General features: G+C 33.9%; 1 protein-coding gene across 4 annotated transcripts in view; it reads left to right on the top strand.

Annotated features, from left to right (window-relative positions):
* VPS13C (vacuolar protein sorting 13 homolog C) overlaps positions 1-26,963 on the top strand; it is a 179,826-nt gene that overhangs the window by 95,115 nt on the left and 57,748 nt on the right. For all 4 annotated transcript variants that reach the window (XR_009355410.1, XM_059180680.1, XM_059180679.1 and 1 more), the window contains 13 exons: positions 3,304-3,440; positions 5,179-5,335; positions 5,976-6,055; positions 6,691-6,750; positions 7,322-7,484; positions 9,075-9,191; positions 10,469-10,572; positions 14,067-14,234; positions 14,901-15,205; positions 16,373-16,520; positions 20,630-20,780; positions 22,842-22,951; positions 25,392-25,561. Coding sequence is in view for 3 of the 4 variants with exons in the window: in XM_059180680.1 (XP_059036663.1) it covers positions 3,304-3,440; positions 5,179-5,335; positions 5,976-6,055; positions 6,691-6,750; positions 7,322-7,484; positions 9,075-9,191; positions 10,469-10,572; positions 14,067-14,234; positions 14,901-15,205; positions 16,373-16,520; positions 20,630-20,780; positions 22,842-22,951; positions 25,392-25,561 (1,870 nt within the window). In the remaining variant the exon portion in view is untranslated. The remainder of the gene's footprint in view (positions 1-3,303; positions 3,441-5,178; positions 5,336-5,975; positions 6,056-6,690; positions 6,751-7,321; positions 7,485-9,074; positions 9,192-10,468; positions 10,573-14,066; positions 14,235-14,900; positions 15,206-16,372; positions 16,521-20,629; positions 20,781-22,841; positions 22,952-25,391; positions 25,562-26,963) is intronic.

Below are 26,963 nucleotides of genomic sequence, written 5' to 3'. Positions count from 1 at the left end.
GAAGATGTTTATTTGTTGATTAAATATTGCATAAAACTGTAGTTAGTGCTGATGGACTCTCTTTAGTTATGGCAACAGTTATTTATAGGTTCAGAACTTTTTCCAAGTTGTATTAAGTTAGGAGGAACCATAAAGAAGCATTTTAAATCTGGTGGATTCCTGGAATAATTATTGAAATTGCATGTATACAAATAAAAACATTCAAAGTTGGCAGCAGGCTATGGTAGCATATTTAATCTGATTTTTAAATTAGGTTTTATGGTAAAATATCTTTAAGAATTGAAATATTTGATAAATTAGCCCTCAGCAAAGAAAATACTGAAAAATTATACTGCAGTAAAAACTTAGAGAATTTGTTAGTTGCAGTGGCATTTTGACTTAAAGCAAAGTAACTACCAGACCTAACTGCTTTGTATATGTATGTTACATACACACAGACATATAGTCAATTTTTTCAACCAAATGGCACTATCCTATAAATGTGTATATGTGTATGTATTTCTGCACTTTCCTTTTTTTCTTTCAAATAACAGTTTATCTAGGTGTCCATTCTTTATCTGTAAATATATTATGTGTAGATCTGTTTTATTCTTTCTAATGGCTTCCTAGATTAAATTCTCTTGAAGTATTACAATTTATTTAGCAAATCTGTGTTGATGGACATTCCAGATTGTTTTCAGTCTTTCACTCTCACCACATTGCATTGAATATCCTTGTCCATACACTTTTACAAGTACACATGTATCTGTAGGGGAAACACCAGGACTACTTGATTAAAGGGTTCTTAATTTTTATTAACTTAATATATGTTACATTAATGAATTTAATTAACTTAATTGAACATTTTTGACAGATTTTGCCAATCGCTCCCCTTAGAACTTGTAGTAATTTTGTACTCCCACCAGCTTGTTTTTCTATATTAAAATTTTTGCTAAATTGCTAAATGAAAAATTGTATCTCACTATTTTTATTATTTAAAAAAAAATTTTTACTGTATTGCAGAGCATAAACAGTAATAAAGACCACATATCTTAAGTGTACAGTTCATTGAATTTTTATGTATAGCTATACCAGATAGCTAGTAATTACCATGGTTAATACATAGAACATTTCCAGCTTGCCCCAGAAGGGCTCCCTATGCCCCTTCTTAATCAGTACCAAACACCCACCCGCCCTCAAATCCACCCAGAATTAACTGCCATCCTTATTTGTAATACCACAGGTAGATTAATTTTGCCTGTTCTTGAGTTTCACATAAATGGAGTCATACAGAATGTACTCTTTGGTTTTCGGCTTCTTTCAGTCATTATTTTGTTCGGGAGATTCCTCTGTGGTGTTGTGTGTAGCTGTAGTTCTTTCATTCATTCATTAATTCGTTTGTTTATTTTATTGTGTTATGTTAGTCACCATACAATACATCATTAGTTTTTGATGTAGTGTTCCCAGATTCATTGTTTATATATAACAGTCCTGTGCATATTCAACTTCCGAATGCATTAGTATTTATTTTATCCATTCTATCTTTGATGGAAAGCATTTGGTTTGTTTCCATTTTTGACCGTCTAGAATAAAGATGCTATAAGATGTTATTTTACATATCTTTTGTTATATTTATGTACTGTCTTCTTTTGGTTTTATAGTTAAGCTTCACAGGTTAGGCTCATTTGTTAGCTTACATTTAGCTGCAGTAACTTATGCCATATTATACCAAATGATTTTCTGAATGGTTGTACCAATTTACCAGCAATGTATGAGACTACTAGTTGTTTCACATTCTCTGTGGTCTTTGATATTGTCAGTAATTTAAAATTAGCCATCCTGGCTGATATGCAGTAGTATTTCTGTGGTTCTTATTTATTCCCTGATTACTAATGAAACTGACACCTTTTCATAGGGTTACTGGCTATTTGGATATCCTTTTCAATGACATGACCGTTGAAGTCTATTGACCATTATTTTTATTGAGTTTTTTTTTTCTTAGTGATATATTGGAGTTTTTTGTTCATTCCGGATATGAGCCCATTGTTGGTTTTGTGTATTGTATGTGTTTTTGTTGAGATAGTCATAGATATATCATACCCCTGTGATTTGCTTTTCATTCTTAATGGGTCTTTTATGAGTAGAATTATTAATTGTAATGAATTCCAGTATATCATTTTTGAAAGTGGTTAGTGCTTTTTATTTCTTATTTAAGAATCTTTGCCTATTTCAGGAATTATTTTGTAAAAACAAAATATTTGTTGAAATTATTTCCCCTGGATCACACTCTGGAAGAGTGCTGGAATAAGGTGATAGTTAAGAAACACCCTGTGTGTCTTTCTCAGAGTTAGTAATTGACAGCAGTGGTTTTCGATATGGTTTTCTGGTACAGTTTATGGTATAGGATTCTTGTGTTAGTGATCATAGATAACGTTAACTCCAGTAATATTAGTAACTAATGTAATGTTATTGAAGGTTAGTTGAGAGTAAAGGCAATCGTGAAACTGAGGAGTTTGGAATCTACCATCTCTGTGATGTTGGGCAATGTCCTGAATCTCTTTGAACCTCAATTTGCTCATCTGTGAAATGAGGACAGTAAAGTTTTTATTTTGAAGGGCTGATAAAAGAATGAAGTGAGACAATCCGTATACAGCCCTTAGCATAGTGACCAGCACAGAGGTAAGCACTTAGCAAGAGTTATTATTAGTTTTCTCTATTACAGTTTAGAAAACAATTTTATTGCATTTCTGAGTATGTGAATTTTAGCACAACAATTTAGTTTCATATAGCTTTCTTTTTGCTTTTTGTATGGTAGAAGAGATTGTAACCATCCCTCCCATTTTTTTCTTTTCTAGCCTTAACTCTTGTTATCCGCCTCATGATTTAAGCATATCAAACTCTGTTTCCAAAATCTATCATGATGTGCTATTTACAATTTCCCCACAATCTCTTAACCTTATTCTTGAATGTCTTCTCTGTGTGAGGAGGTACTTAAGCTCTACCTGAATGATAACTCCTTTATTAAACCTTTCTTGACCTCCCCATAACAACTTCATGTTCTGTATTTTCTGCAGTATTCTATAGTTTATTAACATTTGCCTACTTAATGTAACCAGGAATGGCCCACTTCTTTTGTTTGTTTGTATTTGAGATGTATATGTCTCTTCTACTAAACCATAAGCTTTCTAAGGGCTGGAGCTATGTATTACTGATTTGTAGATTTTCAGTGCTTACACAGGTCCAGAGTACTCATACATGTCCTCAATTAGTATTTGTGGAAAAAATGTGTGGGTAGAAGTGAAAGAATTTCTTTTAAATCTTTAGGTGAAATTAAAGGGCCACTTGAAACCTCTACAGCAAAACAAGATGTACATGCTTCGCAAGTTACTTTAACAGCTGAAGTGGAAGAAATGAGATCTATAGACATCATTAATGTGCTGCTGAATTTTGAAATCAAAGAAGTATGTAATTTTCATCTGTTTCTGTAAAGTGAATAAATAATAGATAATTGGAATTACCTCTACTAAAACTTAAAGATTATTGATATGCATGAAAAAAATCTTAACACAGGCTATTTATAATTTATATGTAGCAGTGCAGTTTGTAGTAAATTTGAGAGTTTATGAAAGATGAGCTCTATTTGAGGTATACAGTGTTTCACAGAGAACATGGTAACATGTCCTGTAACATGCTTTCTAAATGATTATAGGACACTTGGGGTGTAGATTGCTTTGGATTCCATATAAGAAAGTTAGGAAAAGGAAGTAGTGACAGAAATCCTTTGCAAATTTTAGAAACCGTTGATAGAACAAAACATGGTATATCTACATTTTTTAAGTGTTGTATTACCACTATCTGCTATCTGCAGATCTTTGAGGAAATATTAAATGGATTTTCCTCTTTTGTATTCACACATTAATATTCATTGCATGTGCTAAGTGCTGAGGATACAAAATTAAAAGTCAAAGACTCTGATTTCTAACAAGAAAACAATTAAAATTTTGGAAGTGCTCCCATTAAAAATGTACCTAAGGAGCTTGTGTCTCTGATAGTAAGGAGGGGGCATCTAAGCAGGCTGAGAGTGTCAGGGCAGATTATCTGGAGGAAGTGACATTTGAGATGAACCTTTAAGGAAGAGTAAATAGAGTCTGAGAAAAGGGGATCAGGAATTGGGCTCGGGCAGGGTTAAGGTGTGAGTATATGAGAAAGTACTGTAGATAAAGGGACTTGTAACAACTTCCTGCAAAATCCCTTCATCATTAATGGAAGAGGTTATGTTCTTCCTCTGAGTTAAAAATAATAAACTTTAAAACAAATGGGTTCTACTTTTCTTATCTGAAATATATGCTTTGCAACTAATTTCTTTCATCTTAAAACTGTACTGTTTTTCTGGTTAACATTAGAGTTAACTGAAGATACATAAGCTTTAATAATTAAAACATTGACAGAGGAATCATTCTGTTTGCAAATGGGCTTCATTAACATATATGCATAGAAAACTCATAAGCTGCTTCTAATATCATTTGTAATATATATTATTCCCTGAGGACATGGAAATTAGGGGAAGCAATTTACATTCCCTAAGGCCAATACTTGACATTGTCTGAAGACATTTTTGGTTGTCACTATCTGGGGAGAAGGAACTGCTGACAAGTGTAAGAGACCAGTGTTACCACTAAACATCCTATAGTCCACAGGTCTGCTCTCTCGCTACAAAAAAATTATCCAGCCAAAAATGTCAATGGTGTCAAGCCTGAGAAATCTTAAGATTAGTAAGGTTGACCGTTTATCATATAGACTTCCAGATGAAAGGCTGTCCATCAGACTAGAACTCCTGGTTCTAGGCAGAATTACTTTTTTTTTTCAAATTTTACCTTGACAATCACTAGAAAATAGTGGCAGTGTTTCAGAAGTCTGAACAAGTAAATATATCTGCTAGGCAGGGAGCCTGCTTCTTCCTCTCCTGCTCCCCCTGCTTGTGCTCTCTCTCTGTCAAATAAATAAATACAACCCTTAAAGATAATTTAAATAAAAGTACCTTCTAATAACACTAGGAAATTTTCCAGGCACAAATAGTAGTACACATCTTTATATTGTGTGAATTTTTTTATTATATTGCTCTGGATGGTTATGAAATTGTTGACTTACCTTCATCATATATTAGTGGAATTGTTTGCGGTAATACTGGGTCTTTTCTAGGTTGTGATTACTTTGATGAAAAAAGCAGAAAAGAAAGGAAGGCCTTTACATGAGCTGAATATCCTGCAGCTTGGAATGAAAGCTAAAGTTAAACCCTATGACCTGACTGCTAAGGCTTATCTAAAAAAAATTAGTATGCGATGCTTTGAGTTCACTGGTGAGTGTGGAGTATAGTCTGTGTAAATTATTCATGTTATAGGCAGTGATCACTACCTTCTTGTCAATAGTAAACACCTTTATTCATGTCACCATAGTTATTTAGTTAATTAAATTTACTACCTTGATGAAAAGGAACTTCTAATTTAAAAATTTATTATCTATATAGTTACCATAAAGTAAGAATATATCTAAATATATATATCTTTATTTAGCAAGAAGTAAAATACATTCAAATCCACTTTCTAACATGCATTAAGCCAACTTTTAAAGTTGCTATGGCTGTTTAAAGATTATAGGAACTCCATGAAGTAAATTTAAGTAAAGCAAACATATTAAGAATAATCCCTAATATACGTATTTCATAGCTTTATTCTTTAGTATATTCTTTCTGATTTATTCAAATGAATAATACCAGTAGTACAAATGTTACAAAAGTTATAATTGACTGGTTCTGGGTTTTGGGTTTTTTTTTTTTTTTTCAAAGTTTTTAATGTTTTTTAAAGTTTTTTTTTTTTTTTTTTTTTTTGTCAAAGCCACTTTTATTGAAGTATGATTAATAGACAGTAAAATTCGGTTTCAAAATACATTTGAAATGTTTGAGATACTTACTGGAGCTTCCCTGTGTTTTTTATTTTTAGACTCTGCTGGAGAGCCGCTTCACATTATTAACTCTTCTAATGTAACTAAGGAGCCCCTGCTGAAAATGTCACTGACAAAGGTACCTGGTTTCTTCCTAGGATTCTTTAATATTTGAATGTATGAAGTTATGTAATTCTCCCTTATTTAATATTTCAATTTCCCCCCTAATATTTTTCATTCTAAAGCCCATTGATAGTAGTGAGTTATGCAAGCATCCAACAATAAATAACCTTGTGAATTACCCTTATAATGTTGAATAAGTGAGTGTGTACAAAGTTCTGTGGTAATCCAAAGCAAATTTGTTATAATCTAGATATGCTAGCATTTTCCTCTACCTTTAGCATTTACTCCTAAGTAGGACAAGGAATTTGAGTTTTTGCTTCTATATTGTGAGAAATGATAAATACTTCAGTTTTTTTGGCACATGCCTCTTTGCTGTAAGAAATATGTTTTTGGTGTATTCATAGTATACTTTGAAAAGTAGAGAATATATATATATATGCATATATATATATATCTATGTATGTGAGTGTGTATGTGTATATATATACTAAATATATATATTATGTAATATATATAAATTAATATTTATGACATCTCACTAAATACATATATAAATATATATATACACATATATAGGTATATATATATATTTTTTAATGTGTAAATTCTTAATGTTTTCAACCCAGTGGTTTAATCTTCCACTGTTTCTAGGCTGACAGTGATGGACCAGAATTTAAAACCATTCATGACAATACAAAACAGAGACTTAAGGTAAATATTTTCTAATTCACTATAAGGCAATGTTACATTAATTATTAAATCTAGGTTTATAGCCTTCTTCTTTCTCCACATCCTTACCAACAAATAATATACTTTTTAAGGGAATTTTATATATGATTATTTGGCCTAGTGCTGATGAAAGTATTAAACATTTGAATTATATATTGACTTTAGGATTAGAATAAAATTAAGCGTGAAGCTAAAAGCATGGCTCAGTACAGATATTGCTTACAATACATTTAAGCTTATATAGTCTGTCTTGGACCCATCTGAAATGTGATTGGCCTAAAGCCTGTTAATACTTTCTACATTTTTTCCTTAAAACCCACCAATTAAGGTCAGAGTTAGAGTTGGACATGAGAGGGGGCAGAGTGTTAGTTTATTGTGTGGTTGAGATTAACATTGTAAGAATGAGTTCTTTAAAAAAAAAAAAAAAGGACTTTAATTGATCTTTTTCTTAAATGAACTATTACTCAACATATTCTTATTTGTATTTGTTGAAGCTTAACATAAAAATGTAACCAGATCTGAAATCTGTCTTTCTAATTGTTCATTATCTTAGGTTTCATTTTCATCCTTAGACTTAGTACTTCATTTGGAAGCTTTACTGTCCTTCATGGATTTTTTATCATCTGCTGTTCCATCCTCTGAACCTTCCTCTTCTGAGAAAGCATCTGAGCTGAAACCACTTGTGGGGGAGTCCAGAAGTATTGTTGTCAAAGCTGGTATTTACTTTTGAGTCATGGTCTAATACTTTCTTTCTGACCTTTTAGTAATCATATGATAATTTATATTTTCAAACTAAGACAAATATTTAATCCTTAATATGACAGCTGCTCTGACAGATTAAGTTAGTTTCAAAAGAAAGCAAATTTTATCCCTGTGGTAGGGATAGGATAATTTTGTGAGGGATTTAAAATATATTTTTAAAATGAATCATGTATTTGTATTTGATTTCACTGCCTATCTTTTATGGAAAATAAAGTATGTACTTTGCACTGATGTCTCTCCAGCCTTCACTTCAGCGCAAGTAAGAACAGAAGAAATTAGAATATGAATACTTCATGCATAGTACAAAGTCCCATTTCTGTCAGTCATGGAAACCTACCTGGTGATCAGTGATTTAAAATGCTTTGCAGGGCGCAAAAGGAAGAAGATCATAGAAGAAATAGACTCACTTTGGTTTCTAACCAAAACTGAGTTTAAATCACACACAGCTATGGGCACATGTTCCTCAAGCATATGGTTTGTGCTATGAATTAGATATGATGTCAAGCTGAGTGAACATGCACCTGTTTTTAAGCCAATGTCATTTAAATGATTTTTCTTTTGTATTACATGATATGAATATCTAACATCTAATAATCTAATAATAATTAATTTAATAATTTAATTTTCAGACCATTACCTGTTTGAGTAACATCTGTATTACTGGTATCTTTAAAGCATAAAACTCTTAGTAATATTAGATCTGATATAAGGATCAGATTTTTTTTTAATCAGGAATCAGAGCAATACTTTCACTATAAACTAGAGTTAAAGAGTTTTTTTGTTGTCTTTAATGTACTTGCTATATTAATATCTGGAAATGCTTCTTTATATAACATGCGTATATACATACACATTCACACATAGTTGAATAAATGAAAGAGTGATGTTTAAGTTCACAATAAACTACAAAAATTATTAATCCGAAACAGTCTTCCAGTTATGCTATATAGTTGATTTTAATGGTTTGATTATATTTTTATGGTTTGATTTACATCTTAAAGGAAAAAAAGTCACTGTTATCATTAAGGTGATTAAGGACTGATGTCCTGTGCTTTTACAGTATTGCAGGAAAAGGTATTTTTCCCTCAGGCCAGACAGATCTCTAGAAAAATAAATACTAAATTTATCAGTTAAGACCTGGACCAAAGTAAATTAAGGGAATCCTTTGATTGTGGTTCTTACACACACACATGCACACACACTATAATTTTTTTTTTTAATTTAGCCCTTTATATTTATGTCTCATAGACCTGAATCTTTTTTTTCCACAAGAAAAATTATAGGGAATTTTCCATCTAGCAAATTGTACTTTCAAGTAAAGTACTAGTAAAGGTTGCCTTTATTCTTAAGTTGGAGGGGAATATGCTAGTTTCTGATTGGCCTTTGAAAATTGGGTCAAAATCCGTATTAATTTTATTTATTCCTAATAGAAGCCTTTTTTGATTCTTCATAGTTCATAATGTACTTTTTATGAATTTTACATTATCTAGTCTGTTGTTTCATCTTTGTACTTTGCTAATCACCAGTATTCTATTATTTTTCAGTATCTGGCAGTACTTCTCAAGATGACGTGTTTGATTTAAAGGTTATAGCTGAATTAAATGCATTTAATATCTTTGTCTGTGATCAGAAGTGTAACATTGCAGATATTAGAATACATGGTAAGTAAGATATTCCTTGATGTAGGTAGTTCTCTTTCTTTACATAGACCTCCAGCAAGAGTAAGCTTGTGTATGGTAGATTTCTTAAGAGTCATTGTTTTGTTTCCTTATATTGAAAACTTGCACAAACTTTTCAAAGATGTACTTGGAAATGTTAGATGTGACTTATGATTCACAGCTAACATGAAACATTTCTAATGTATTTTTCAAATTTTAGAATAAATCTAAGGCTTAATTGCTTTTGTTCCTTTTGTATTTTCAGAATCATATAACCTTAATTTAAACTGAGGAATTAATATTTACAACACCTCACTAAATAAAGAAAATGTAACTATGTTTATTTCCCTTGTCTTTTGTACATAGCATCAGGCTAGAAGTACCTAAAAGAAATTTTGTAAGCGTTATTCATCAACAGCTTGATAAAAGGATAGGTTATATTATACCATGGATTCTTGAACCAATCTGCCAAGATTCAAGTTTTGATTCAAGCTAATATTTATTAGCTGACCTTGAGAAAATTAACCTTTCTGCATCTTAGTTCCCTATGGAGGTAGTTGTAATAATTATTTATGGAATTGCTGTGATAGTTAAATAATTATTTGTAGGATTATATGTACATTTACATATACTTAGAAAAGTGGTACATGGTAAGCACTTGAGAAAAGATTTAAAAATAAGTACTGTTCAACAAATATTAAACTAAGTATTTCGTGGGTGGCATGGTAATAAGTTGAGCTTATTAGTGGTTCTTAGCTATAGGTATTCTCTTTTACTGAGGAGCTATTTTAGAAATCATTATGCCTTCAGAAATTATGAGAATAACCAAAATGTTTTGGAGAGAAAGATCATATTTTAGATATTATTTATTGTAGAATGAATATTCATCAAATTATATTCATTTATGCTCAATTATCAAAGCATTAGTTTTCATAATAAATGCTTGTGAGATGGCTGTTTAAGAAACAGTGTGTGTCTTTATGACCACTTGTGATCTTGTCAATGCATAGGTTATTTGTTTGGAGACCTGTGATTCTCTTTGAAATTCAGTTTCTTTTGTCTTTAAAATTTCCACTTTTATGTATGAAACACCTATAGCAGTTAAAGATATTGTAACCTTTTTTAGGCATCTCATACATAGAAGTTGATACCTTTAATATGTGTAATAGTAATTTTATTCATTATCTATCTTGGTAGTATATTTTTTAACTTGATTAAATACCACTGAATTGGTTCGCTTGGATTGGGTGAAAAGTTTGTAAATGTTATGTTTCCCGTAGGAATGGATGCCTCTATTTCTGTGAAGCCAAAGCAGACTGACATGTTTGCCAGACTTAAGGACATAGTAATTACAAATGTTGACTTGCTGTCCATTCACAAAAAGGTAATTAAGAAATAGGTTTCAGGAAAAGGAGGCTGTTCAGATGGCAGGGTAGGAAGATCTTGAACTTCCCTCCTCTACAGCCATAACAATTCTAGAGCTACAAGTGAGATAATTTTCTCTGAAAAAGTCTCGAAAACTAGATGAGTAGCACCTCCACAACAGAAGATAAAAGGGCCACATCAAGATGAGTAGGAGAGGCAGAGATGTAGTCTTGCTGCCATAGCTTGCAGGCACCCTCAGCATATACAGGAGATGCCCCTGGAGTGCCCGATTCTGGTGTCTAGGTGGGATTGTGCTTCTGGGCCCCATTGGTCATGTCCTGTTCAAGACCATTCCTTCAATGGGAGAGGTAGCTCTTTCACCTAATACACAAAAACAAACACAGAGAATCAGGAAAAATGATGAGGCAGAGGAATGTATTCAAATGAAGACAAAGGCAAACCTCAAAAAACAAACAAACAAAACCCTTCCATGGATCAAAGATAAGTCGTTTTCCTGATAAAGAGTTCAAAGTAATGGTCATAATCATGCTCACCAAACTCAAGAGAAGAGGGATGACTAGAATAGGAACTTCAACAAGAATATAAAATATATGAAATATATGAAATATATGAAAGTACCAGATAGAAGTCATAGAGCCTAAGAATACAATAACTGAATTTAAAAAATATACCGGCAGGGCTCAGCAACAGACTGAATGAAGCAGAACAGATCTGTGAGCTGGTAGACAAAACAATGAAATTTACACACACAGAGCAGCAGAATAAAAAAAGAATTAAAAAAAAATGATAACTTAAGGGACCTATGAGACAACATAAAGTAGAATAATATCGACCTTATAGCAATCCCCAAAGGAGAAAAGAGAAAGGGACAGAAAGTCTATTTGAAGAAATAATGACTGAAAATTTACTTAATCTGGGAAAGGGACTATCTCAGTAAATTCCAAATAAGATGAACCCAAAGAGTGCAACACTAAAACACATTAATTAAATTGTCAAAAATTAAAGAGGATCTTAAAAGCTGCAAGAGAAAAAGAACTTGTTAAAGTACAAGGAAAACCGCATAAGGCAGTAGCAGATTTTTAGCCAAAACTTTGCCAAGCCAGAAAATGGCACGAGATATTCAAAGAACTGAAAGGAAAAAACTTTCAAATAAGAATACTCTACCTGGCAAGATTATCATTTGAAATAGATGGAGAGAGAAAAAATTTTTCAGACAAACAAAAGCTAAAGAACTTGTAAGAATTAATTGGGATTATAAGAATGTTAAAGGGACTTTTTTCAGCTGAAAAGAAGTGGCACTAACTAATAACAAGAGGACATATGAAAATAGAAATCTTACTAGAAAAAGTAATTATATAGTAAAAAGTGGATTAATCACTAATTAAAACTAGAATGAAAGTTAACAGACAACAGTGTGCCTGGCTGGCTCAGTGGATTAAAGCCTCTGCCTTCGGCTCAGGTCATGATCCCAGGTTTTCAGAAGAGAAGGTATTGGGGAGATGAATTAAGTAAAGGACATCAAAAGGTACACACGTCCAATTTTAAAATAAATATGTCATAGGGACGTAAAGTACAGCGTGGGGCATACAATCAATGATACCGTATGAACTTTGTGTGGTGATAGGTGGTAACTAGACTTACTCTGGTGAGTAGTTTGCAATGTAGGCCCATGTCAAATCACTATGTTGTACATGTGAAACAAAATATTTTGTCAGCTCTACTTCAGTTAAAAAAAAAAAAAAGAAAAATGAAAACCAGCTGTGCTCCAAATTAAGATGCCATTATCCCATGAAAAGTTGGGAAAGTGTTAGAAGATACATCATACAAAAAGATTATGAATGGTCATTAAGCATATTAAAGATATTCAAAAACACTAGTCATCAGGTAAATGCAAATTAAAGCCACAAGGAGATACATACTCATTTCAATGGCTACATAAAAAAAATTGACAGTACCAACTATTGGCATAGATTGAAGCAACTGGAACTTTTATTGTGGTGGCAATGTACAATTATATAATCTCCTTGAAAAGCAGTTTCAAGCTTCTTAGAGAACCCAATATATTTAGCACATCGCTCAACAATTCCAGTCCTGTGCCTTTCCCCAAGGAAATGAAGACATATGTCCATGAAAATCTGAAAGTGAACACTCATAACAAGTTTCTAATTATAACCCCAAACTGAAACAGTCCAAATGCCTATCCAGAGAAGAATGGATAAACAGACTGTGGTATAACCAAACAGTAGAATAGTACTCAGCTATAAAAAGGAAAAAAATAGTGAAACATGTAATGGGAGTGAATCTCAACATAACACTTAATGAGAAAAGGAAGACACAGAAGAGAACTTATCCTGTAATTCCACTTACTGAAGCTCTAGGAAAGACTAATTTAGTAAGAGAAAGCAGATCAATTGTTATTCGGATCTGGTTTGGGGGGAGGGTCAGAAATTAGCTGAAGGGGAGGGGCTCAAAGGAACTTTTTGGGCTGATGGGATGTTCTATATCTTGTTTTGGTGTTATTTACATGGGTGGTGTAAATTTGTCAAAATTTGTCAAAGCATCTACGTAGAAAATGAGTGCATTTTATTATATGCAAATTATGCCTCAAAAATAATTTAAAAATTATTTCACAAAAATTAGAATGTACAGTTTAATAGAAACTAAAAAATAAATATCAAAAAATGATTTTAGAAAAATAATTTCTGTATTGAAATTTACTTTTGGGATGCCTGGGTGGCTTAGATGGTTAAGTGTCTACCTTCAGCTAAGGTCATGATCCCAGGGACCTGGGATTGAGTCCTGTATCAGGCTCCCTCCCCCACTGCTCCTCCCTCCTGTTCCTGCACTCTCTCTCTCTCTCTTTTTGACAAATAAAATCTTTAAAAAAAAAAAACCAAACTTAGTTTTGATTTTTATGTTTGAGATTTTTATGACATGTTTATGATTTTTATGTTTGATTTTTATACCTTTATTCATTTCATTATATATTCATTAGTTGTTATGTGTCAGGCAGTTTGTTAAGGATTGACCATGAATATGGTTATGTGTTTTTACATTATGTATAGACTAGGTGATTCGTAAGTTATGTCTGGCTGTTTAAGTGATTGATATTTCCTTGATTAAAACAATTTTTGTAGAAGTAGGAAAAAGTTTTGTTAAGTAAAATGTTTTTAACAATTTATTGAATATTGAGTTTAAATGGTGCTTCTTCATATATCAAGGATTTTTTTTTTTTAAATTTATTTGTCAGAGAGAGAGAGTGAACACAGGCACACAGAATGGCAGGCAGAGGCAGAGGGAGAAGCAGACTCCCTGCCGAGCAAGGAGCCCGATGTGGGACTCGATCCCAGGACGCTGGGATCATGACCTGAGCCGAAGGCAGCTGCTTAACCAACTGAGCCACCCAGGCGTCCCTCAAGGATTTTTTAATAAGGAAACTTGTTTATAATGCAGCTTTTTTCTTGTAATAACCAGTTAATTTAATACTTTTAGGCTGTCTCTATTTTGGGAGATGAAGTTTTTAGGTTCCAAATGACTCTTTATCCAGATGCTACAGAAGGAAATGCCTATGCTGATATGTCTAAAGTAGACGGGAAACTTAGTCTCAAAGTGGGTTGTATCCAAATTGTTTATGTTCATAAATTCTTCATGTCTCTTTTGGTAAGTTTATTTTTAAATGTATTTATTTTTCATTGAGACCTAAATATTTTTGCCTATACATTTGAACTCAGTCAAAATATTTACTAATAGGACTGTGTGATGAACATTCAGATGCTGAACAGAATATTATAGTGAAGGAGATCCTTTTCATGGTGGATAACCAAATGAATTTTTATTATCATTGTTAACCATTCTTTCACATTTCCATAGATATATAATTTAAAAATACTTTTTTGGTGTATTAATGTAGGCATTTTCAGTGTTTTATGAAATACCCTTAAAGGTATTTAGCTTTTTTTTTTTCAAGAAGGACTAGTATTGGAATTTATAACTTTTGATTATAATTATGATCAACAAGGCCATACAATTATTTTCTTTTAATTATTCTGATGTAACTATCTTGGGCTTAAGAGTTTAATCTGTTTATGCCTCTTTGCAGGACTATTATTCAAGGCTTATAAGTCATGGATTTCTACCTAAACCATGAGAAGTAACAGTTGTTAATATCTCAGAGTATGTTTTTCTAGACTTACACTCTCCATATATACAATCACAAATATCATCTCTTTTAATTATTTTATTTAGTTTTGCTTTTCAAAGTAAGTGCTTTTTAAAGTTAGTCCTGTTTTATTTTAAGGAAATCTAAATATCAGTCTCTTCCAACAGAACTTCCTGAACAATTTCCAAACTGCCAAAGAAGCTTTGAGCTCAGCTACAGCCCAGGCTGCAGAAAGAGCTGCTTCCAGCATGAAAGACTTGGCTCAAAAGAGTTTCCGCCTTTTGATGGATATTAACTTGAAAGCTCCAGTTATTATCATTCCTCAGTCTTCAGTATCACCAAATGCTGTTGTAGCAGATCTGGGTTTAATCAGAGTTGAAAACAAATTTAGCTTAGTTCCTATGGAACATTATTCTCTTCCTCCAGTCATTGACAAGATGAACATTGAGCTAACTCAGTTGAAGTTGTCCAGGTATAAATATAGAATTCATTTGTATACTAGTGCTAGAAATAGAATTCTCATAAAATCTTTGCTAGGGATAAAATACTCTCGTGGTCTGTGGTTCTCTTTCCTTATTTTTTATAATTATAAAACCACGACCGTTGGTTTTGGTCAGTGGTAATACTAGTGCACCTCAAAGAATCTCTGTTTTGTCTTACTACATTGGGCATTTATAATGTGATTTTCTCCATTTTATAAAAATTTCCTATTATAAAATTAAAATTTACTAAATAACACTTACTTTAGATTTATTTTTATTTTTCACTTTGCATATAACTATTTTCTATAGATGTAATAAAATGAATAAAAGTTAAGATTTAAAGTTATTACTTAAAATGTAATAAAAGTTAAGATTTTTTTTTCCTTTCCAAACATTGTCACATTTGGGAATTCTCAGTGTGAAACCTAAAGGATTATTGAATCCAAATGGGAAAGCGTTAGGTCTGTTGAATGACAAGAATACTCATTTCATTGTACAAATGGTTGTTGGCAGTCATGCTCAAAATGACGATTACCACATGTTTGTTTAATGTGTAGTTTGGTGGGTTTTTCCCTTTGAGTTTGGAGAAATACCAGTAACACAAAACTGAGGATTAAGTAGACTTTCTTTGTCCTCCAAGTTTAGGTGGATGTTAACATTTGTCTGCATGACACTGCCCTAGTTGCTAATATTTAAACAGTCTTTGTGAAAGTAGCAAATAGTGTAATAGTCATATTTTCTATCTTTGAAATCAACATTACATAGGTTTTATTTTAGAAAGCTCTTGATTTATTCTGATTTGCATTGATTTGTGAAAAGAAGCATGTGTTAAGGAATTCTTTTTTTTTTTTTTTTAAAGATTTTATTTATTTGATAGAGAGAAATCACAAGTAGACGGAGAGGCAGACAGAGAGAGAGAGGGGAAGCAGGCTCCCTGCTGAGCAGAGAGCCCAATGCAGGACTCGACCCCAGGACCCTGAGATCATGACCTGAGCCGAAGGCAGCGGCTTAACCCACTGAGCCACCCAGGTGCCCCAAGGAATTCTGATAGCAACCTTCAGTATATAGGAAAACTGTGGAAACTTATCCAATATGATAGTCTTCATTTTAAAATGTAAATTTCAAAAATATAAAATAAATTCTTGTTTATCTTTCAGAACTATTTTGCAGGCTGGCTTGCTGCAACATGAAATTGAAATTTTAAAACCAGTCAACATGCTTTTGTCCATACAGCGAAATTTAGCAGCAGCATGGTATGTGCAAATTCCAGGGATGGAGATAAAAGGAAGACTAAAACCTATGTTGGTAAGTGTATGTATAGAGTATATGAAAATTGCTAGGTAGGCTTTTATCATTGACCACAGTGCCATTCTAGCATACATCAGAAGTGATGAAGCTGGGGTTCCTGGGTGGCGTGGTTGGTTGGGCATCCAACTGTTGGTTTTGGCTCAGGTCTGATCTCAGGGCTGTGAGATCAAGCCCTGCATTGAGTGCCTACCTTGGCGCAGGTATGGAATCTACTTGAGTTTCTCTGTCCCTCTGCTCCTCCTGCTTTGCTGTCTGTCTCTCTCTCAAATAAATAAATCTTTTTTTCTTTTTAAGTGATGAAAGAATACTTTATTAACTGAAAATGAGGTCATCCGAATTCTCATACTTTTCTTTAAAAATTTCACTTCAGTCACATATCTGGTAAACCCAGCAAGAAGTCTGAGATAAAAGCCATTGGAGTCTACTGAAAATACTATTAGTAATTTTGGAAAGTTCTATTGAAGTTTTAGGCAGTTGAATGTTAAGACAGTATAAAGTAATATTTAGATATCACGTTCAAAACACCTTAGGAGTATTTTTTTTTTAAGATTTTTTAATTAGAGAGAGAGAGCGAGAGAGAGCGAGCACAGGTTGGGAGAGGAAGAGAGACAAGCAGACTCCATGCTGAGTGTGGAACCTGAATGGGGCTTAATCCTATGACCTTGAGATCATTATCTAAGCTGAAGTCAAGAGTCAGTCACTTAACATCCAGATGTCCCATTCCCTACCCTCTACTTAGGAGTATTTTTAATGTACAGAAGCACTCTTTTAGTTAGACATTTTAAATAGATGAATATGTATATTTGGTAAGCACATTAGTGTAGAAATATTTGTAATAGTGTAGTTAGTAAGTCATGTGTTTGCTCACAGGGAGAAATACTGGTCAAAGAAAGTTATGGAGGTATAGGAATCCTATGGTCCTTTTGTGTCTTTGGGTGGAACAATTAAGCCAAACAGTAGGGGATAGGGGTGGAGAGAAAGTAACTAAACAGAGTGTATGATGAACAAATAAAAATTTAGTCATTTTTAATAACTGTGATTACTTCAGAATTAGATCTAGATAAAACAGAAAGGGACAAAGGAGCAAGGTCTACTAGGGAAGAAATTAAAATTGAAGTTTGCTGTAGGGATGAAAGGTCCTGTGTGTATTATGATTGGATAAAGTATATGGAAGAGCGTCTATTAAGAGTCGTCATTAAGACTTCTCTCTTGCAGAGTATGTGACTCTTCTTTTAACTTCCCCCTTGTTGTTAAGAGATTAGATCCCAGGTCTTGTATTGGACCTTTTCCCCTTGCTTTCAAAGATTATGTGGTTATAGGTTTGCTGAAAGCAAGAGTAAAACCTGTATGTCTCTGGACTGGACTGGAAGAGATTATGCTGAGTGACGTAAGTCAAGCAGAGAGTCAATTATCATATGGTTTCACTTCTTTGTGGAGCATAACAAATAGCATGGAGGACAAGGGGAGATGGAGAGGAGAAGGGAGTCAAGGGAAATTGGAAGGGGAGGTGAACCATGAGAGACTATGGACTCTGAAAAACAATCTGAGGGTTTTGAAGGGGTGGGGGGTGGGAGTTTGGGGGAACCAGGTGGTGGGTATTAGAGAGGGCACAGATTCCATAGAGCACTGGGTGTGGTGCAAAAACAATGAATACTGTTGCGCTGAAAAGAAATTAAAAAAAAAAAGTTATTATCCATCAAAAAAACACCCCAAAAACCAAAACCTATATGTCTCTCAGTAGGAGATTGTGGACCAAACGATGATATATTCATACAGTGGATATTATAAAGCAGATAACATGAGTGAGCTAAAACTATATGAAACAAAATGGCTATATCCTAAACATAAAAATGTTTAGGAAAAAATTGAGTTGCAAAATGATAGTATAATTTTATGTTATTTTGAATTGTACAACAAGCAAAACAATGGACAGTGCTATATATTATTTATAGGGAATCCAATAGTGGTAAGTGTAAGAAAGCATTCATGGGAAGAATAATTCTGTAATTCACGGTAGTATCTTTCTCTGAAAAGGAACATAGAGGTAATGGGGGTCTCATAGAAGTAAACTTGGGGCTTCAACCATATCTATAATGGGGAAACAAGATCTAAATGAAATAAAAAAATCCATCAGTTTAACATCGAAGTGTGATCATCACTTTAACTACAATGACTCCTATTTAATCAGGAATATAGCCATAGTGGGTAGTTTCCACTGCCTAATGTGTCAGCAATCCAGGCCTCTTAGAACACCCCCTCACTGGTATGAGTCCACTTTTCTTGGGTCTGGAGTGCAGCTAAGAAAGGGTGTCAGGTAGGTGACATCAGTGAGTTGTTTTAGGTAGATCAGCTTCACAGTTCTTTTTTTATTTTTTTAAAGATTTTATTTATTTATTTATTTGACAGGCAGAGATCACAAGGAGGCAGAGAGGCAGGTAGAGAGAGAGAGAGGGAAGCAGGCTCCCTGCTGAGCAGAGAACCCGATGTGGGACTCGATCCCAGGACCCTGAGATCATGACCTGAGCCGAAGGCAGCGGCTTAACCCACTGAGCCACCCAGGCGCCCCAGCTTCACAGTTCTTAAACAACTGTGGGGCCATCTCCCAAATTGTCCTTCAGATTTACTAAAGGGTCAGCCTAAGTATTTGATTCAGTTCTTTTCAATCGCAGTAAAGCTGAGAAGGTGGTGAAGTTAGCTCCTTTTCAGGCAGTTGTAATATCTTGGTTGATATCACACTTGGGAATGAATATACAAGAAAGTTCTAGGGAGTTAAAGTGACATCTGTTCTCCTAGGACTGGGGCTTGGGGTAAAGAAGAAATCCTTGGTCATTATCTCATGCTAAAATATTTCCCTGTTTTCGTTTAGGCTGGGAATCAGGCAGTTTTCTGTCGATATGGGTCTAATTTGGGGAACAGTGCAGGGTTTATTGGATCTCAGGACTCTGAAACCACAACCTGAATCGAAATCAAGAGTTGGATGCTCAAGCAACAGAGCCACTCAGGTGGTTCATATTTCTCTTTTAAAGATTGAGAATCCGTGGGCCACCTGGGTGGCTCAGTGGGTTAAGCCTCTGCCTTCCACTCAGGTCATGATCTCAGGGTCCTGGGATCAAAACCCGCATCAGGCTCTCTGCTCAGCACAGAGCCTGCTTCCCCCTCTCTCTCTGCCTGCCTCTCTGCCTACTTGTGATCTCTCTCTCTCTCTCTGTCTAAATGAATGAATCCATCCATTAATCAATTAATCAATTGAGAAATCTGAGTTAAGGAGGCTAAGAAACTTGGCTGAGCCTGAAAGTGGCAGTGTTGATACAGAGCTTCCTGATTCAAAAGCTGTTGATCTACCTCCCTCCCTCTCCTCTTTCCATCCTTTCTATCTTTCTCTCTCTCTTTTCTCTTCTTTTTTCTTGTCACATATCCCCTTTTATAAAGGTAAAAGATGAATTAGATGTTCCTTTCCTGCTCTATACTTTGGTTTTAAAAAATTAGTCGTAGATGTATTAGTTACTCTTCTAAGTGACATTACTCTTGATTATTCTTAGGTATGTCCAGATATATATATTCTTAGGTATGTCCAGATATATGTGTGTATATATATATATATTTATACATACATACACACACACACACACACACACACACGGAATAAGAGCTGCATTGCAAGAGAGAATCTTTTTACTTCTTGGTGGGGGTTAGAAACTGAACAGCTCTCTTCTTGTACTGAGTTTTGATGGAAGTGAAGTGGAGTTGCTGCTGGGCCAGAAGAGAGAGGCAGGGAGAGAGAGGCAGAGTGGAGATGAGGAGATAGGGAGAGTGGAGAGAAACACAGGCCCAGGAACATCAAGAAATATAGAAACAGACAAGGCAAAAAGAGTGATGATGGATGCAGGGCCTTGGGCGTGGGTTCAGACAGAAGTATGTCTACACACATGAGGAGTGTCTCATAGTATATAAGATGAAATAGCTCTCTCCTGTATTTACTGCCCCATCTCCTTTTTTGTTGTTGTTCAGATGGACATTGAATTTGAGGAACTGTAAATTAAACCATGAATACGATATTCTGTGTTTTTATTCCTTTATATTAACAACAACTTATTATTGCTTTCTAGGTTGCTCTCAGTGAAGATGACTTAACAGTTTTAATGAAAATTTTGCTGGAAAATCTTGGAGAAGCTTCTTCACAGCCAAGCCCTACACAGTCTACCCAAGAGGCTGTAAGAGTAAGAAAAGATGTTCTAGGTGGGCCCGACCACCTAAAAGGTACAAATTGATGAAAATTTTTGCTTTGATCATGGAGAAAAATTAATGTTAATGCCATATTTATGTTTAGTGGTCTTTTTAGTTGTCTAGTATAGTGTGGTATGAACTGATTCAGTATTGTAGTGTTTACTGTGGAAAATTGGCTGGTACAGGGTATGGGGCTGCCTGGAGCTCCCAAGGAAAGGAGGTATGCTCATTGTCTTCTGTAAGGGGAGAGGCCACCTTTTGTCTGCAGAATGCATGTTTGCCCTTTACTTGTAAAACATGAATTTGTTGAATTCAAGAGCCACCGAGGTGGTAGACCTTGAGAAATAGCAAAGTAGGCATGCAGGATAGTAAGGTCCCCCAAAAATAGAGAGAAAAGAATCTTGGCATCCTACTCAGATGGCAGGCCCATATTGAAGCTGTATAAAAACAACTTTGCTTATCTGGCTTTATCAGTGAATGATGTAGTCACATATATAAGGGAATGTTCCAGATTATTAGAATGGAATCTTTTACAAGCACTGAGCCTTTTAAATTCAGTCATTTTAAAAAGATAACTTTTATAAAGTAAACGTATCCTTCTTGCTCAGAACAGTCATGTAAAACACACTTCTACTGTTTTTTCATCATTTAAAGTCATTGACGTGAACATCATATGTTTTATTAGACTTGTAAATATTCGGTTAAAATTTCCATGTCTGGCAAGAGGTGAAGTACCCCTTGTCCTTCTTAATAAATGTCCCCAGACTGCTCTGCTTTTATAATGCTCAGATTATCAGCTAATGCTTCAGAAAGTAATAGATAAAACTGCCAGTTAATAATACCATTAATATTGCTTCTCCTATAGTTGGGCCCAGTGTGTTTTGTGTTTTTATGTGTTTGTCACAAAATAAATGACTAGGGCAGTGTGCGCAAAAGGTTTTGTTAGAGGTGGATAGTAATGAGTGCTATATGAGCTCAGTGAGCCCAGCATCTTCTCCCAAGATTGGGTTTATGCTACAGTATGGATAAATGCTAGATAAGCAGGCTGTTGCTCTGGTTAGACAAGAACTATGTACAGATGAATAAAAATAGCAGGCAGGCTTTATGTGATTAATGATCTCATTATGTTCAACTGAGGTCAATTTGTGTATCTGGTTCTGGCTATATAGTTAATGTGATCCTTGGGAGAACTTGTGAATTCAGATGAAAGCAGCAGACAGTGAAAATTGGAATGTGAATTACTTTCAGGAAAAGTGAAGGAAAAAAACCCTAGTGTTTTCCAATTTGGAAATGCTTCTGCCTTTATGTGGTTAAAGTTATGCAATGTTTGCTCTTCCAGCATCTTGTAAGAGCACTTCCCTATAAATGATCAAAGAATAGAAGGAATCCCCAAAAGAGATGATAAAATGACTTTGTAAGAGTGGTCAAAAGCAGTATCTATTCTTAATCCTGTTGTCTAAAAGGTTTTTGCCCATTAATGAGGAAATGGACAAAATTACTTCTTGAAATCTCTTTTACCTCAGAATTCCAAAAGCTCCCTGCCCCATGTTGTATTTGAGCTCTCTTTGACTCTGCTATTGAATTATATTCTGTTCTTATCAAGGTAATGAGTTGGGTGGTATAGGTAATTAAATATAGTGAGAATTGCACTATGAGGTTACACAGAGGTTACACAGATAGTGAGAATTGCACAGAGGTTACTGTCTAGTTGTCTGTTCAAGGACAAAGTATTTTATTTTTCTGTGCTCCCAACTTCATAATTTCTTGACACTGGCTTATAACCATTTAAGTTAAATGCTTTATTAATTGTAAATTGTGATGAGCAGTCTCACTCTGTGGGACTTTTTAAAAAATGTTGTCTTGATACTGTATAAGATCCCTTCTTTTTGTTCTTTAAAAAATGTAGATGGCCTGCCCTCATCATTCTGCCCGTACTAAACATATAGAATAAATCATGGCTATTTTAATTCATTGTCTTGTAATATGGTTTAAAGAATCCTAGAAAGTATGATACATATTTAGCTTTTTAAATAAGTATAAAATACCGTACCTTCTTAAAGCTTTTTAATTTTCATATTATGTTTGAACCATCAGAACAAGATTTGCCAGACTCAAAGCTTCCTATGGACCAAAGTGTCACTCTCCAATTTGACTTTCACTTTGAGTCTCTTTCCATTGTCCTTTATAATAATGATATCAACCAGGTATGTACTAAATGTCTTTATTTAGAAAAAACCTTTAGCTCTTGATATTTACTTTCAGAATACTGGCAGTTTTTGATTTGACTATTTAAAAAATCAATGTCTATTAAATTCTATTTGGCCTATAGAATATACATTACTCTTGCTATATCTTCACTTTGTTAGTATTTCTAATCTTACTCAGCTAAGGAAAAAGTTTTTACTTCTTTCCAAGTAACATCAGCACTGAAACCACTTAGATCATCGCTAGTAGAGAAATTTTATATGTGAGATTTTATATGTAAGTAATTAATTACATGTGTAATTTGATGTAATTAATGTACCAGTGGTATTTTAGAAGTTATTTTTTGTTGTGTTATTTTTGTTGTGTAATTTTAAAAAATTACATTCTAATTACATTCAATAAATATTTTTGTTAGCTTAGTTGTCATAATACTCATAATAAATACATCATATGATAATAACAATAATCTGCATTGGTTATATCTGTAGTTAATATTTGTTATCTTATATTTTATACTGTTTTCTCAAAGTTACACAATATTCATGTATTATTCCTGTTGTGCCTTAAGCTAGTATCTGCCATTTTATGTAACGAAGAACTTTTATTTCTAATGTTTATTGTTATGAAAAGAACAGAAAATGGCCAAATGGAAAATGAATGGTTAAATGTATTCTTTATTTCACTCAAGGTACCGTCATTCTACTGGTTTCCCAGCCTTAGAATGTTGGTATCTTTTTTTACTTCTTTCTTTGTTGATCTTCATTCATACACTGAGTACACTGAATACAATGCACTGATTATTGTCATTTTTTCTTTGTTCTTTCCTGTCATTCTCACTGCTGACTTATTTGAAACTTCTTCGTTCACCCTACTGCAATGGCTTCCATGTTTATTGCTCTTTTTCCTTTTATCCATACTAGACATTGACACAAGTTCATTTTCCTAAATGAATCTCATGTAACCATTTACAACTTCCAGTTTTACTAAAAACCATTCAGTATTATGTTATCTGAATTTTATCATGTTAAAAAAAATTCAGTGGGTCAAATTTGTTTACATCTGGAACTATATATTGTGATCAAAAGTTGTGTCACAGGTCATTTCTATTAATAATTATAGACCCAAAGTTTGTGAATTATTTACATTTTAAAAAATTACATTCTAAATTTGCCAATAATAATGTCAATAATGCCTGACCCATTGATGTACTGTCTGCATGCAGTGTGGCAGATGTAGAGTTAGAACCAGCGTGCCAGGAATGGCACATCACCAATACCCCTTCCATCAGTGCCATCGTCTAGACTGAGCAGTTATAACTGAGAGTCTTTACTTCCTGGAAGAGTTTTTTGTTGGTTGGTTTTGTTGTTGTTTTTTTCTTTTTTGAGGGGGTTTGTTTTTTTAAACTCTGGGCATACAGACTTTACCTACAGAATTTGGAGATTATATGTTACAGTTAAATAAAGGTTGAGTTCCTTTTTCGTGTAAATGAAAATTTAAATCTTTGGTTCAAGATTTGAGACCTCAATTAGGTCCCTATATTTTCAGCCCTCATTCCCTACCATTCTTCTTTTTTTTTTAGTTTTTATTTGAATTTTAGTTAGTTAGCATGTAGTGTAATATTGGTTTCAGGAGTAGAATTTAGTCATTTACACTTACATATCCTACCATTCTTTAACTAGAATATTCAAGCCTATGTAGCTTGTACCTTGTCCCCTCAGAACATCTTTGAACTGTTCAGTCATGCTTTTTATCCCCATCTAGAATTTGTTCTACTTTCTCTCAGCCAATCTGATCTCACCCAGTCTCTGAGGCTTAATTCACTTCTCACCTTCACGAATTTTTCTCAGCCCGCAGTGATCTCTTTGACTCTCTGAGCTTTTGCTATTTGGATTCTTTACCTAATCACTTAATATTCTTTGTGTCATATGGGAAATTAAATATGAATAAATAAATGATCACATGTCAGCCTTTGATCTTTGATCAGTTCCAACTTAAAGCATCTCTTTATGATGTTTCTTGTAATGTATTTCTATTTTCTATATTTGTTAGGGTGTAAGCTCACTGAGCTCACCTACTATATCTTGTTCTTCTCATAAACCATATAGTTCCTATCACAGTTTTTTTTTTTACAGAAGAGCTCATTAAATATTTATGTTAGACTGTTTAATAAAAATATTTCCTGATTATTTTTATTTACATTAAACTGTGAGATAAATTTTAATATATTAATCATTATTGAATACGTACAAACACACATATATTTTTTGTATGTACCTATACACTCACACACACATTAATCCATTTTCTTCTTATTTTAACTCCCATACTTCTAAATTTTGTTTCATTGATTTGCCTTTTGTCTGAATTAAGAAATATGTTTAAAAGTAATTACAAACTATTTAAAAATAATTGATTCTTTTGCTTGAAAATATGCCACAGGAATCCAAACTTTCATTTCACAACGACAATTTCCGGCTTGGTGAACTCAGACTACATCTTATGGCCTCTGTAGGGAAGATGTTTAAGGATGGCTCAATGAATGTCAGCCTTAAACTTAAGACATGCACCCTTGATGATCTCAGAGAAGGCATTGAGCGAGCAACATCAAGGTTTGTCATCTCTGAATTTGCTGTGCATTGTGTAAGGTTGATATTGCACCTTGCATTGTTACCAGGCATTGATTGCTAGGCTTGGGATTATCAAAAGAGGTCTTTGGTCATACTTCAGTTTGAAGTGCATCGAGAAGTAGTGCTGATACCAGATTCAACTGCTTTGAAGTTTGAATTAAAGGGACATTTACTAATAAAATGGGGTACTGTCTTAATAGCAGGAACTAAGAGAATGTAAAGAATTTTAATAATGAAGTCCACATGGTTGGTTTGTTGGTAATATATTTTTCTAAATTATCCTTAGTAGGCAGGATTTTTTTTTTAAATGTCTGAAAGTTTTAGATCTTTGTCTTATTTATTTTGTCTATATATATGTATATGTGTGTGTGTGTATATACATATATATATATATATTTTTTTAAGATTTATTTATTTATTTATTTGAGAGAGAGCATGAGCACAAACGGGGTAGGGAGCAGAGGGAGAAGCAACTCCCCACTGAGCAGGGAGCCGGATGCAGGGCTCGATTCCAGGACTCTGAGAGCATGACCTGAGCTGAGGGCAGATGCTTAACTGACTAAGCCACCCGGGCACCTCTGTTTTGTCTATATATTTTAAAACAATGTTCTAGCCTCTCCTTTGGCTCAGGTCATGATCTCAGGGTCCTGGGGTTGAGCCCCGTATCAGGCTATCTGCTCGATGGGGAGCCTGCTTCCCCCTCTCTCTCTGCCTGTCTCTCTGCCTGACCTCTGTCTGTCAAATAAATAAATAAAATCTCTAAAAAAATTTTTTTAAAACAGTGTTCTGAAATTTCTTTCAAAGTTTTACTACAAATGGAATCCCTAGTATTTTCACCTTACAACCCAGTTTTAAAACATTAGCTTATATCAACCTTCAATATAGTGGGAAATAATGTAACTTTAATAGTCTAATTATATTTTTATTCCTCTCTCAAATAATGAAACATAATACTCTTGTCCTTGATATTCTTTGGAGAAAAACTATGGTCCTCCCTAAACTGGGACTCCATTGAATACATACTGGATACTTCTGAGCCCTTTGTTTTTCCTAGAGCTGAATAAATGAGAAAAGAGTGCTGTTATGCAACCAGCTTTTCTAGTTTGCAAATTTTATGTTTGGGGTGGCTGTCCACTGTTGTGTAGACAAGAATGATGAAGGCCATCCTCTGTTTGGAAACCTGCTCTTCCTAGCATGTGTGCATTGCAGCCACTTGATAAACACTGGCTTCCTAGCATTGCAGCCACTTGCAAACACTGGCTGATTTGAACTGGATTGAATACTTTTGGATTCAAATTATATAGAATATTTGGAGAAAATTTTGTTCAGGGAGGTTTTACTTTGTAAAATAATATAAAGAGGTTATCCTTTAAATTTTGTGAAA

This window comes from Mustela lutreola, chromosome 7, assembly GCF_030435805.1.
Source record: "Mustela lutreola isolate mMusLut2 chromosome 7, mMusLut2.pri, whole genome shotgun sequence".
Taxonomy (NCBI): domain Eukaryota; kingdom Metazoa; phylum Chordata; class Mammalia; order Carnivora; family Mustelidae; genus Mustela; species Mustela lutreola.
The sequence above is the reverse complement of the archived record's forward strand: the minus strand, read 5'-3'. Positions and strand labels throughout refer to the sequence as shown.